Consider the following 13,569-nt stretch of genomic DNA (forward strand, 5'->3'; position numbering starts at 1 on the left):
ATCCATTTACAGGCCCCAACTTTAGCAGCAGTGTCAGCGTTCTCTGCAACCGCGTAATTTGAGTTGCATCTTTTCAGTATTTTTGTGAATATGGGACCAAAATACTATCCAGGAGCTGATTTAGAATTCTAAGCAGTATAGTGGAATGATAAAATCCAACCCAGAATATCAAGGAAAGGAATAAAACATGAGCTGCAGTTATGCAAGTACAGTTATGAAGAAACAAAATATGATAGTGACTGACATTCCAAACATCCCACGTTCACTAGTTTAATTTTTAGATTAATGTCACTTCCATTTTGGAGTGATTCAAGAGTCATTCAAGAGTTGCTCTGAAGGTGGTGGGGTGTAGGTTTCTATGGAAGGATGAGCTAGATGGGCAGAATGGCCCCTGTCATATGTACTTATCTTTACAATTTTTTTTAAGACAATGGCACCAGTATATCACTAATGAGCTTTTTTAAAAAAAATATTTGAAGTCACAATCCTATCTTTACCTTTTTCTACCTCTTGTTCTAGATCCAGATTTGCTTCTTCCTCTCCTTCATTTTCATATTGATAAACATCCTCTTCCTCCATTGTGACTGAAGTGTCTGCAACATCGATAGAAATCAAAAGTTTAATGCATTTTATGTCATTGTTCCACAGCTAATAAAAATAAAAATGACATGCCCTTTCCAAACATACATGGGGCACAAAAAAAGCAAATTTCCATTTGCTCATACACAAACTGCTAACAGTCACAAAACGGTAAGCAATTATTTGCAGAGTGAATATGATAAAATGCAATTAATTCAGGAACGGTCCATAATTAAGTGCAATAAGTTAAGAGTATTTATGCATTAACATTACGTTAGTAGTGGAGTGGAGTATTCTAAATACATCACATTGGATGTAAAGTACCTTACATACAATTCATTTTTCACAAAACACATTTTCTTCATAGCATATGAGGAATAATGTTATGCAATTGTACTGCCAGTGAATAAAATTATCCTTACACTGATCAATTTACATAGTCTTCAATTTTGAAAAGATACATTTTTAAAGCTGTTAGACTTATAAGGGAGTTTTTTTTCTAATAGTAGGCACCATATAGTGCATTGACATCATCTCTTAATGTAATTAGTCAGGTGTGTGATGATAACCTAATGGCACATTATACTTTATCAATTAAATCACAGATGATTTTCTCCCTCATTTTTCTTTTCTCCTTTCTGAGTTATGCCCGGCCACATTTCCATGGATATGAGCCACTCTTTGGTACCTCGCCTGAGTTGTTACTCTACATTTGTAAATCTGCACATTGAGTGTTAGCAGGATATTTGATCATGGGGACCATCACAGCTGAGCCGATTCTGTGCTCACCCAACATCTATGCACATATTTTCCAGCAGAGCACACTGATTATGGATCAAGAGCAGAAACCCTGGTTGTTTTTTTATCGTCCCTATTTCACGGACACTAAGGGCAATTATACCACCTCTACTGCAACTAATTCTGCAAAGTGTAGTGATCAAACTTGGGGCCTTCTAGGTCTGTATGGTTCAGTACCACACTGGATAGTACATTTACCAACTGAACCATTGAGAGTGCATCTACAGCATTTTACAATGCATATGCAATGATAGCTAGCTAGCGGGGATTAGATGTTATAGTTAAAACACTGCTCTTCCAATTTAAGTCCAATGCCCAGTTTATCACAAGTTCTTTCTCACCATGCAAGTATATGGTCTATTCAATGTTACTATACAGAAAACAGTGGATATCTCTGTGAATTAGAAAGCAGATACCCACACTTAGGGAATAAAACTGGTGCAATTTATACATTCAGCAGTTTTGCTATGATGTCACCATTCGTCTACACTACAAATTTCAAAAAATAAATTCAGTAAGATTAGGGGAGCATTGTTGTGCAGTGTTCTGGCAATGGTTGTATGACACTTTGAATCCATGATCCCCGTTTAGTTCCTGATCTGACCTTTGCCACAGGGGAGCAGAAAAAAATAAACAAACTCCTCGTGGCCACTCTCAAAGCAACGTTGCCAACGATCTGGCTGCAGAACTCTTACCCATCTTCTCAGTGGGGATGTTCTGAGCTGTGGGAGACCCAAGCACAGGGAAAGGGAGATAATTTCTTCAACAGTGTCATCCAGAAGCAAAATTATGTTTTATAAGATTATTGGCCTTGAATAATCAACTCTGAGCTCAAGCTCACCTAAAAAAAAAATATTCTGGGATACAGGACACAAAATCACAGTTTTGGAAGTGAAATTACTCAATTCCATATAATTCTTTGTTTTACTCGCGAACTGAAAATAAGGATACATCTAAGCACAGAGACAACGCAAAATATATACATTTTAAAAATACGTATTTTGGAAAGTTTCAGTGAAACTATGACAACAGGAAGAAAAATCATTGAAATCTGCAGACTGCATACAAAAAACTATTTTAAGGGTTTCAGACGTCTTAAAAGAGGCATCGTCCTTATGACGGAAAGGGTGGAAAAGCCCACCTGCAATTTCACGTCAAAATATTCCCTGCAATTTGATCACGTTTCACAACATAAACAACCTGTCACAGTGACAAACAAAGGAGGTTCCCCAAACCCTCCTCGATAAGGGAAGGATTCATTGCTCAAACTGCAGCTTTAGTGCCTTATTCTGCGGATAGTGCCGGCTGCCCTGTATATTCACTCACCGGCGTCAGTTGTGGAGCGGCTCACCCGGCGGGCGGGCGCTAGATGCCGTTGGATCCGAACCGAGCGCCCCACACCCCGACCGGCCCAGAGTCACAACCAAGGGGCTTCGCCCTGAGAAACCGCGCTTTGAGAAGTAACGGGGGGGGGGGGGGGAGTCCTTTCCGAAATCCTCAGCGCACCTCACAGGGCGACCGATCCACCCAGGGGCCAGGCTTCGGGCCCAGTAGCTTCTCGGTTTCCATGGCGACAGCAGCCGGTGGAACCACCGAGCCCTCCAGAGGGAGGGAAGGTTTTAACAATCGGAAAAGTTTCACTAATATGTGATTTATCCTGAATACGGTAGTTTCTCCGATGCTTTGCTAGTGCAGTCACAGGTTGTTTGGGGTGCATTTTAAAAAATAGTGTCAACTTAGTTTCTCTTGGTTAAAAAGACGACATGGACGATTCCGTTGCCAGGGAAGCTACAGGTTGGCAGGGTGAGGGGTTCTGCATCGGATTTTATCTGCGAACATGAGCTAAGAATTGCTCTTCTCGGTAATTGTAAACACTATTAACCAACATACGAAATTGATGGCAGAAAAAGACTAGCTGGTCCACCAAGCCTGCCCCACATACCATGATGGCTGGAGCATTAGGAGGAGACAATTCCCACACCCTGCAGCCATGTCATCTCCTGGGAGAGGCAAAAAAAGGAGAAAAAACCCAATAAGGGGAAAAAATACTCTGGAAAATTCCTCTCTGATCCTCTCAGGCAATGGAAACCAGTCCAAGATCACATGGACCAAGTGTTATCTATAAAGACACTTACCTTCTCTATGATGCGATCTCTGCCCCAGTCAAGAACACCGCGGTCCTGCTCCCTCTTGAAGGCTTGCAGAAAGTCAGCGCCCACCATAATGCATTTATGATATTGTTACACATACTGACCAGATTATTTCTCCACTCAGGAAAGGTAGGTGGATGTCAACCGTAATTGTGTCATAACTGTAGTGTGGAAAGATGCTCCTTGGCCTATTGTCTGGCCAATGCAAACTTCTTAATTGGAGCTATCTACTCCCATCCCATTTCCTTGCCCTTTTCCTGTATTAATTTATATTCTTTTTCCAAATTTTTATCCAATTCTCTTTTAAATGGTGTTATAGTCTCTTCCTCAATAGCTACACAAGGCATTCCATTTCCAACCAACTCCCTCTTCAGTTTTCAAATAATAATCCTCAATTGATGCCCATTTGTTACCAATTGGCTAACAAGTGGAAACAATATTTCACTATTTATCCTTTCAATTCATAATTTTGAAAAACTCTGGATTTTTTAAAGCATCTCTGGTCCAGTGAAAAAGTCCTCTTATCATGGACTCGAATCAATCTATTTAATCCCTGAAAAAAAATTCTGTAAAGTTCCTTCCTGTTCCTTAAAGTCAATGAAGCAACATTCCTGAAGGCTTATTCAACGTAATCCTTCCTTTATTTTTCCTTTTCTGGCCTAGGAGACGCCAAGGGGCAGGTATGGGCCTGGGCTGGGATCTGGAAGCTAAGATGCATAAGGTCAGTTTTTGCAGTTAGAAGTTGTCTAGAAAGAAATGTAATCCCCAAAACTAATAAATTTTCTCATGAAAGGGCCATGTGTGTTTTTTTTTTCATTTTTCTAGGAGAGTGAAATAAGTGAAGTTTGTTTCCAACCGTTACACTGTATGTTCAAGCTTAACAATTTGAATCTGGGTTCATTTCACTAAAGTCTTTTCATTCCACCTACTGAACGATTGGCGAAGGGTATATGAGGGTACATGCAAAAGATACAATATCTAGTTTCAAAGGGGGTATTATTATTGCACGTCCAGGTTATCTATCATATAGTCACTGCTTCGCTCTGAAATTCCCTCCCTAAATCTCTCCATGCATCTCTCCTCCTTTTAAGACCCTCCTTAAAACCTACCTCCTTGGTCAAGATTTTAGTCACCCATCCTAATATCTCCTCCTTTGGCTCAGTGTCAATTTTTGCCTGATTAAGCTTCTGTGTAGTACCTTTGTTAAGGTTGCTATATAAATGCAAGTTGTTGTTTCGTGTTGTTGTTGTAGATATTGGGATGTACAAACACACTCCTGAATGTAAGATACATTCCACTGTACCCAAGAGAATATCTAAGGCAAACCCAAAACTTGTAACAACCCAGTAGGTATGTGTCTCAGTGTTCAGTAGACAGGTGGCAATTTTCTATACAATTTGTAGTGTTAAATTAATGGAATGCAGTTAAACTTCCTTTAAAACACGAGAACATTAGAGAGATTGTAGTCTAAAAATTGCTGTTGGCAGAAAGCATAACACTATTAACAACTGAGCAATAAAATGTAGCAATCTGGGGTTCTGTACTTTTAGTAATTCCTATCTAGTTTCTACCTGTCCCAAAATTGCCAGCGCAGTTTTGAGCAGGCAATGAGCTATATCACATAGAATGTACATCAGTAATCTTCTGTTTGTTAAATCGGAATTTATTGTTTATTAAGGGGGAAGTTCACAAAATTGCTATCTTCATGCATCGCACATATGAGTAAAGGGCAGGGGAAGTGGATATCTCTTTCAGAAAGCCAGCACAGGTATGATGGACTGAATGGCCTTCTTCTGTGTTGTAAAATACAATGACCCAGAATTTGCTGGGAAAATAACAAGAGTTTAAAGCACATGCCGTTATCAATGTGTAAATAACTCAGTAATTTGTGGTGAGGAAGAGACACGTCATGAGTTGCGAATCACCATAAATTGCTGGACGATTTGCGCAGCACCACCGTTAGCCTTGTGAAAAATGGAGCTCGCCGTCAACCTCCCCGTGAGTTTCACGAAATTGCAGTTAAAATGAATTAAACTCACCACAGAAAGTTAAGGCTGGTACTTAACGATGTGAGGACCATTTTAATGATAAGATTTACATTCCTGCAATGTCACTGAACCTTTCTGGCCCAGGAAGAGAACAGTTGAAACTGTGGAGTCTCATTCCTGCAGGTAGTAAATTGTTCCTAGAGGTTTTTAAAATTTAAATTTTTTTAAAAAATCTTCTTACTTTTTCTTTCTTTTTTCTCTCTCTTAATCTAATCTTTGTTTCCTTCTCTTTCTTTCTCTTTCTGTAGCTAATTTGAATCTAATACAATTTATTTCCTTCTCTGTCATTCCTGTTTCTTTCTCCATCCTTAAATTTCATTGGGTAAGGAGATAGACTGTTGGTCCTGTCATTCACCAAGGTCCCAGATGCTCTGTTGATCTCGCTGCCCTCGCACTTCCGGCAATTTAAAAAAATTTGTTCATGGGATGTGGGCATCGCTGGCAATGCCAGCATTTATTGCCCATCCCTAATTGCCCTTGAGAAGGTGGTGGTGAGCCGCCTTCTTGAACCGCTGCAGTCCGTGTGGTGAAGGTTCTCCCACAGTGCTGTTAGGTGGGGATTCCAGGATTTTGACCCAGTGACGATGAAGCAACGGCGATATATTTCCAAGTCAGGATGGTGTGTGACTTGGAGGGGAATGTGCAGGTGGTGTTGTTCCCATGTGCCTGCTGCCCTTGTCCTTCTAGGTGGTAGAGGTCATGGGTTTGGGAGGTGCTGTCGAAGAAGCCTTGGCGAGTTGCTGCAGTGCATCCTGTGGCTGGTACACACTGCAGCCGCTGTGCGCCGGTGGTGGAGGGAGTGAATGTTTAGGGTGGTGGATGGGGTGCCAATCAAGTGGGCTGCTTTGAGCTGGATGGTGTTGAGCTTCTTGAGTGTTGTTGGAGCTGCACTCATCCAGGCAAGTGGAGAGTGTTTCATCACACTCCTGACTTGTGCCTTGTAGATGGTGGAAAGGCTTTGGGGAGTCAGGAGGTGAGTCACTCGCCACAGAATATCCAGCCTCTGACCTGCTCTTGTAGCCACAGTATTTATGTGGCTGGTCCAGTTAAGTTTGTGGTAAATGGTGACCCCCCCAGGATGTTGATGGTGGGGGATTTGGCAATGGTAATGCCGTTGAATGTCAAGGGGAGGTGGTTAGATTCTCTCTGGTTGGAGATGGTCATTGCCTGGCACTTGTCTGGCGCGAATGTTACTTGCCACTTATCAGGATATTGTCCAGGTCTGGACACGGGCACGGACTGCTTCATCTGAGGTGTCGCGAATGGAACTGAACACTGTGCAATCATCAACGAACATCCCCATTTCTGACCTTATGATGGAGGGAAGGTCATTGATAAAACAGCTGAAGATGGTTGGGCCTGGGACACTGCCCTGAGGGAACTCATGCAGCAATGTCCTGGGGCTGAGATGATTGGCCTCCAACAATCACTATCATCTTCCTTTGTGCTGGGTATGACTCCAGCCACTGGAGAGTTTTCCCCCTGATTCCCATTGACTTCAATTTTACCAGGGCTCCTTGGTGCCACATTCAGTCAAATGCTGCCTTGATGTCAAGGGCAGTCACTCTCACCTCACCTCTGGAATTCAGCTCTTTTCTCCATGTTTGGACCAAGGCTGTAATGAGGTCTGGAGCCGAGTGATCCTGGCGGAACCCAAACTGAGCATCGGTGAGCAGGTTATTGGTGAGTAAGTGCCGCTTGATAGCATTGTCGCCGACACCTTCCATCACTTTGCTGATGATTGAGAGTAGACTGATGGGGCGGTAATTGGCTGGATTGGATTTGTCCTGCTTTTTGTGGACAGGACATACCTGGGCAATTTTCCACATTGTCGGGTAGATGCCAGTGTTGTAGCTGTACTGGAACAGTTTGGCTAGAGGCGTGGCTAGTTCTGGAGCACAAGTCTTCAGCACTACAGCCGGGATGTTGTCGGGGCCCATAGCCTTTCTTGTATCCTGTGCACTCAGCCGTTTCTTGATATCACGTGGAGTGAATTGAATTGGCTGAAGACTGACTTCTGTGATGGTGGGGATATCAGGAGGAGGCCGAGATAGATCATCTACTCGTCACTTCTGGCTGAAGATGGTTGCAAATGCTTCAGCCTTGTCTTTTGCACTCACGTGCTGGACTCCGCCATCATTGAGGATGGGGATGTTTACAGAGCCTCCTCCTCCCATTAGTTGTTTAACTGTCCACCACCATTGACGACTGGATTTGGCAGGACTGCAGAGCTTTGATCTGATCCGCTGGTTGTGGAATCGCTTAGCTCTGTCTATAGCATGTTGCTTCCGCTGTTTTGCATGCATGTAGTCCTGTGATGTAGCTTCACCAGGTTGGCACCTCATTTTTAGGTACGCCTGGCGCTGCTCCTGGCATGCTCTTCTACACTCCTCATTGAACCAGGGTTGATCCCCTGGCTTGTTGATAATGGTAGAGTAAGGAATATGCCAGGCCATGAGGTTACAGATTGTGCTGGAATACAAATCTGCTGATAGTGATGGCCCACAGCACCTCATGGATACCCAGTTTTGAGCTGCTAGATCTGTTCTGAATCTATCCCATTTAGCATGGTGGTAGTGCCACACAACACGTTGGATGGTGTCCTCAGTGCGAAGATGGGACTTCATCTCCATGAGGACTGTGCGGTGGTCACTCCTACCAATACTGTCATGGACAGATGCATCTGCGACAGGTAGATTGGTGAGGACAAGGTCAAGTAGGTTTTTCCCTCGTGTTGGTTCGCTCACCACCTGCTGCAGGCCCAGTCTGGCAGCTATGTCCTTCAGGACTCGGCCAGCTCGGTCAGTCATGGTGCTACCAAGCCACTCTTGGTGATGGACATTGAAGTTCCTCCACCTACAGTACATTCTGTGCCCTTGCTACCCTCATTGCTTCCTCCAAGTGGTGCTCAACATGGAGGAGGACTGATTCATCAGCTGAGGGAGGGCGGTAGGTGGTAATCAGCAGGAGGTTTCCATGCCTATCTTAGACCTGATGCCATGAGATTTTGTGGGGTCCGGAGTCAATGTTGAGGACTCCCAGGGCCACTCCCTCCTGACTGTATATCACTGTACCACCACCTCTAGTGGGTCTGTCCTGCCGGTGGGACAAGACATACCCAGGGATGGTGATGGAAGATTCTGGGATGGTGGCTGAAAGGTATGATTCTGTGAGTATGGCTGTGTCAGGCTGTTGCTTGACTAATCTGTGGGACAGCTCTCCAATTTTGGCACAAGTCCCCAGATGTTAGTGAGGAGGACTTTGCAGGGTCGACTGGGCTTGGTTTGCCTTTGTTGTGTCCGGTGCCTAGTGGTCCGATGCCGGGTGTTCCGTCTGGTTTTATTCTTATTATGACTTTTCATAGCGAGATTTTACAACTGAGCGGCTTGCTAGGCCATTTCAGAGGGCGATTAAGAATCAACCACATTGCTGTGGGTCTGGAGTCACATATAGGCCAGACCGGGTAAGGATGGCAGGTTTCCTTCCCTAAAGGACATTAGTGAACCTGATGGGTTTTTACGACAATCCGGTAGTTTCATGGCCACCATTACTGATACTAGTATTTTTTTATTCCAGAATTTTTTATTTAATTAATTGAATTTAAATTCGCCAGCTGCCGTGGCAGGATTGGAATTCATGATGCTGGATTATTAGTCCAGGCCTCTGGATTACTAGTCCAGTAACATAACCACTATGCTACCGTACCTGTAGGCGCAAAACATTTTCAAGCTGAAAGGTGAGGGAGCAAACGAGACACACTGCGAGAAGCTTCGCTCCAGCAAATTCTGATCCATTGATTCTATATGATATGTTAATCTCACCATATGAAACAAATTTTAGAGCTGAGGCAGCGTCGTGCATGTGGAGACTGAGAAGGCAACTGGAGTAGTTTCACATAGTTTGTACAGGCAGAAAGTTCACAGCAATGGCTTTTGCTTTCAGTACTCTCTGCCACTTGATTTACTGTGATGTGGAGATGCCGGTGATGGACTGGGGTTGACAATTGTAAACAATTTTACAACACCAAGTTATAGTCCAACAATTTTATTTTAAAATTCACAAGCTTTCGGAGGCTTCCTCCTTCCTCAGGTGAATGTCAAGAAATCCTCGAACCTCTCGCATTTATAAATCACAGAACAATACCTGGTAATTACAGATAGTCTTTTCAACTGCCCGTTGCCAAGGCAACCAAAGTGTTCAGACAGATAGGTGTTACCTACAGGGCCACCGAATATACAAACGGCCAGAACAAAAAAAAACAGAAAGAGAGAGGCAGAAACATAGAAACATCCGGAAGGAAAAGACAGCAATTGACCCGTTATATTAAAAACAGTTAACTTTTGTTCGCTGGTGGGGTTACGTGTAGCGTGACATGAACCCAAGATCCCGGTTGAGGCCGTCCTCATGGGTGCGGAACTTGGCTATCAATTTCTGCTCGACGATTTTGCGTTGTCGTGTGTCTCGAAGGCCGCCTTGGAGTACGCTTACCCGAAGGTCGGTAGCTGAATGTCCTTGACTGCTGAAGTGTTCCCCGACTGGGAGGGAACCCTCCTGTCTGGCGATTGTTGTGCGGTGTCCGTTCATCCGTTGTCGCAGCGTCTGCATGGTCTCGCCAATGTACTATGCTTTGGGGCATCCTTTCCTGCAACGTATGAGGTAGACAACGTTGGCCGAGTCACAGGAGTATGAACCATGCACCTGGTGGGTGGTGTCCTCTCGTGTGATGGTGGTATCTGTGTCGATGATCTGGCATGTCTTGCAGAGGTTACCATGGCAGGGTTGTGTGGTGTCGTGGACGCTGTTCTCCTGAAAGCTGGGTAATTTGCTGCGAACGATGGTCTGTTTGAGGTTGGGTGGCTGTTTAAAGGCGAGTAGTGGAGGTGTGGGGATGGCCATAGCGAGGTGTTCGTCGTCATTGATGACATGTTGAAGGCTGCAGAGAACATGGCGTAGTTTCTCCGCTCCGGGGAAGTACTGGACGACGAAGGGTACTCTGTTGGTTGCGTCCCGTGTTAGTCTTCTGAGGAGGTCCATGCGATTTTTCGCATAGACCTGTCGATCGATGAGTCGAGCATCATATCCCGTTCTTACTAGGGCGTCTTTCAGCGTCTGTAGGTGTCCATCGCGTTCCTCCTCGTCTGAGCAGACCCTGTGTATTCGCAGGGCCTGTCCATAGGGGATGGCCTCTTTGATGTGGTTAGGGTGGAAGCTGGAAAAGTGGAGCATCGTGAGGTTGTCCGTGGGCTTGCGGTAGAGTGAGGTACTGAGGTGCCCGTCTTTGATGGAGATTCGTGTGTCCAAGAAAGAAACTGATTCTGAGGAGTAGTCCATGGTGAGCTTGATGGTGGGATGGAACTTGTTGATGTAATCGTGTAGTCTCTTTAGTGATTCCTCGCCGTGGGTCCATAGAAAGAAAATGTCGTCGATGTATCTGGTGTATAGTGTTGGCTGGAGGTCCTGTGCAGTGAAGAAGTCGTGCTCGAACTTGTGCATGAAAATGTTGGCGTATTGGGGTGCGAATTTGGTCCCCATGGCTGTTCCGTGTGTTTGGGTAAAGAACTGGTTATCGAAGGTGAAGACATTGTGATCCAGGATGAAGCGGATGAGTTGTAGGATGGCGTCTGGAGATTGGCTGTTGTTGGTGTTGAGTATTGATGCTGTCGCAGTGATGCCGTCATCGTGGGGGATACTGGTGTAGAGTGCCGAGACGTCCATCGTGGTGAGAAGTGTTCCTGGTTCAACTGGTCCGTGGGTACTGAGTTTTTGTAGGAAGTCTGTAGTGTCGCGACAGAAGCTGGGGGTTCCCTGTACGATGGGTTTCAGGATGCCCTCGATGTACCCAGAGAGGTTCTCACACAGGGTTCCGTTGCCTGATACGATAGGACGTCCGGGTGTGTTGGCTTTGTGTATCTTTGGGAGGCAGTAGAAGTCTCCCACGCAGGGAGAACGTGGGATGAGAGCGCGTAGGATGCTTTGAAGGTCTGGATTGAAGGTCTTGATCAGTTTGTTGAGCTGGTGGGTGTGTTCTTTGGTCGGATCTGCGGGTAACCGTCTGTAGTGTTCCTGGTTGTCCAGTTGTCGGTATGTTTCTTTGCAATAGTCCGTTCTGTTCTGTACGAGGATGGCTCCTCCTTTGTCCGCTGGTTTGATGACGATGTTGCGGTTGGTCTTGAGAGCGTTGATGACGTTGCGTTGTGCTCGGGTTGAGAATCCCTACGTGGTCAGTTTTCGGTAAAATATTAAGATGCCTACGTGGCAAAGAAGCAGAATGCAAAATGGTTAGAAAGGGTTAATTAGTTAGTAACTGAGATTGATACAAGTGGCCTGGCCCTCCTGCTGGGCCATATGTTTGCTTAGTCAGCAGGCCTGCATTGTCTTATCAATGATAGGTCTTTGATGTGAGTCAAGGACTGGTCTGAATGTCTCCATGTTTATGGCAGATCAATATAGGGAACGAGCTTAGCCAAAGTTGAAAGACATTCCAGGTTGGGAGATAAGGAACAGAAGGAACAGGGAAGAACATTCCAAGTTGGAAAGTGAGGAAGTTATCCCCTTTGATGTCTAACAGCAGCATGATCAGCACATGGACGATTTATGATTGGCCGGAAATAATGTAACCTCGCATGGCAACCTATGCCCGGCTTATGATTGGTGTTGACCCTCGTTCAGTATGTTCCAACCCTATTGATTTGTATAAAAACGTGTGGATTTCTGTATGTTTTTGTTCTTGCTCTGCCAGCATAGAGGGACTCTATCAGGAGTCCGAATCAATGCTGCAGACTAAGAACCCTGCTATTAAAGATGTGTTGGACTTTAAAATGTATTCGACTTCAGTTATTACTGAACCAGACTGAGGGGAAAGAATCCGGATCGTCAGGGTGACATTCTGGACTGTCTTCTGAGTGCGGCTGATGAATCTGGCATTGACGCATTTCCTGACAGCTTGAGCATACATTTCAAGCTGAGGGCAGCGACCCTCCGGAGGAGTCCAGTTTGACTCTTTCCTCTTCGGTTGCTGTACCGCGGATCCCTCTGTCTGCTGTTCCAGATCGTTGATTGTCTCATTGGGTTCGCTGCTGGAATTTTGGGGTTTGTGGAAGAATTCCTGGAGCCTCATTCTCCTGATGAATTCCTCTGTGTCCGCCGCGAGACTAATGAGGTCCATTTTGGTAGTGGGGCAGAAATTGAGCCCTCGGCTGAGAACTTCGATTTCGTCTGGTTGAAGGGTGTGGTCGGACAAATTGACGATAGACTTCCCTGTGGTTGCAACCGTCGTACCAGGGGAAGCTTGGTCGATGCTGGTGGTGATGCCGAGTTTCTCAAGCTTCCTGCTCTTGGTTTTCATGTAGGCAGTGTAGTTCCGTTGCCTCGTCTGTTCGGCGGTATCTCGTAGCTGGTCTGCTGTGTCCTGAGTACAGGTTGAGAGTATGGACTCTATCTTAGTTTCGAGGTTGCGGCGTCTGCTGTAGAGTTGGTGTATGAGATGGTTGCGGAGTGTGCGAGAGGTACGACGGCAGAGTCTCTCAGGTAATCCGAGTTGTATGTGGACTTGAGTGGGTTCGTGATCTGTAGTCCTTTCGGGATCTTGTCTGCTTTCTTGCAGCTCTGTAAAAACTTGATGTCTATGTCTATATGCGCGATCTTCTTGGATATCCTTTCCACTGTGAGCCGGCAGTTTGTGGTGTCGATGGTAGCCATGATGTGGAGATGCCGGTGATGGACTGGGGTTGACAATTGTAAACAATTTTACAACACCAAGTTATAGTCCAACAATTTTATTTTAAAATTCACAAGCTTTCGGAGGCTTCCTCCTTCCTCCGGATCTTGGGTTCATGTCACGCTACACGTAACCCCACCAGCGAACAAAAGTTACCTGTTTTTAGTATAACGGGTCCATTGCTGTCTTTTCCTTCTGGATGTTTCTATGTTTCTGCCTCTCTCTCTCTGTTCTTTTTTTTGTTCTGGCCGTTTGTATATTCGGTGGCCCTGTCGGT

The 13,569-nt window shown here is 45.0% G+C and overlaps 2 protein-coding genes across 2 annotated transcripts in view; one reads left to right on the plus strand and one right to left on the minus strand.

The window, feature by feature from the left end:
• The window catches only part of cfap74 (cilia and flagella associated protein 74), a 154,597-nt gene extending 151,788 nt beyond the window's left edge, over window positions 1–2,809 (minus strand). Inside the window, exons 1-2 of the mRNA XM_067970088.1 lie at window positions 2,704–2,809; window positions 498–593 (exon numbers count right to left, since the gene is read on the minus strand). Coding sequence (XP_067826189.1) covers window positions 498–579 — 82 coding nt within the window. The 5' untranslated portion in view covers window positions 580–593; window positions 2,704–2,809. The remainder of the gene's footprint in view (window positions 1–497; window positions 594–2,703) is intronic.
• A 667-nt stretch (window positions 2,810–3,476) lies between these two features.
• gabrd (gamma-aminobutyric acid type A receptor subunit delta) overlaps window positions 3,477–13,569 on the plus strand; it is a 72,631-nt gene continuing 62,538 nt past the window's right edge. The window contains exon 1 of the mRNA XM_067970446.1: window positions 3,477–3,656. The gene's annotated coding sequence lies outside the window, so the exon portion shown is untranslated. The remainder of the gene's footprint in view (window positions 3,657–13,569) is intronic.

Source organism: Heptranchias perlo, chromosome 32 (genome assembly GCF_035084215.1).
Source record: "Heptranchias perlo isolate sHepPer1 chromosome 32, sHepPer1.hap1, whole genome shotgun sequence".
In the NCBI taxonomy this organism is placed as follows: Eukaryota; Metazoa; Chordata; class Chondrichthyes; order Hexanchiformes; family Hexanchidae; genus Heptranchias; species Heptranchias perlo.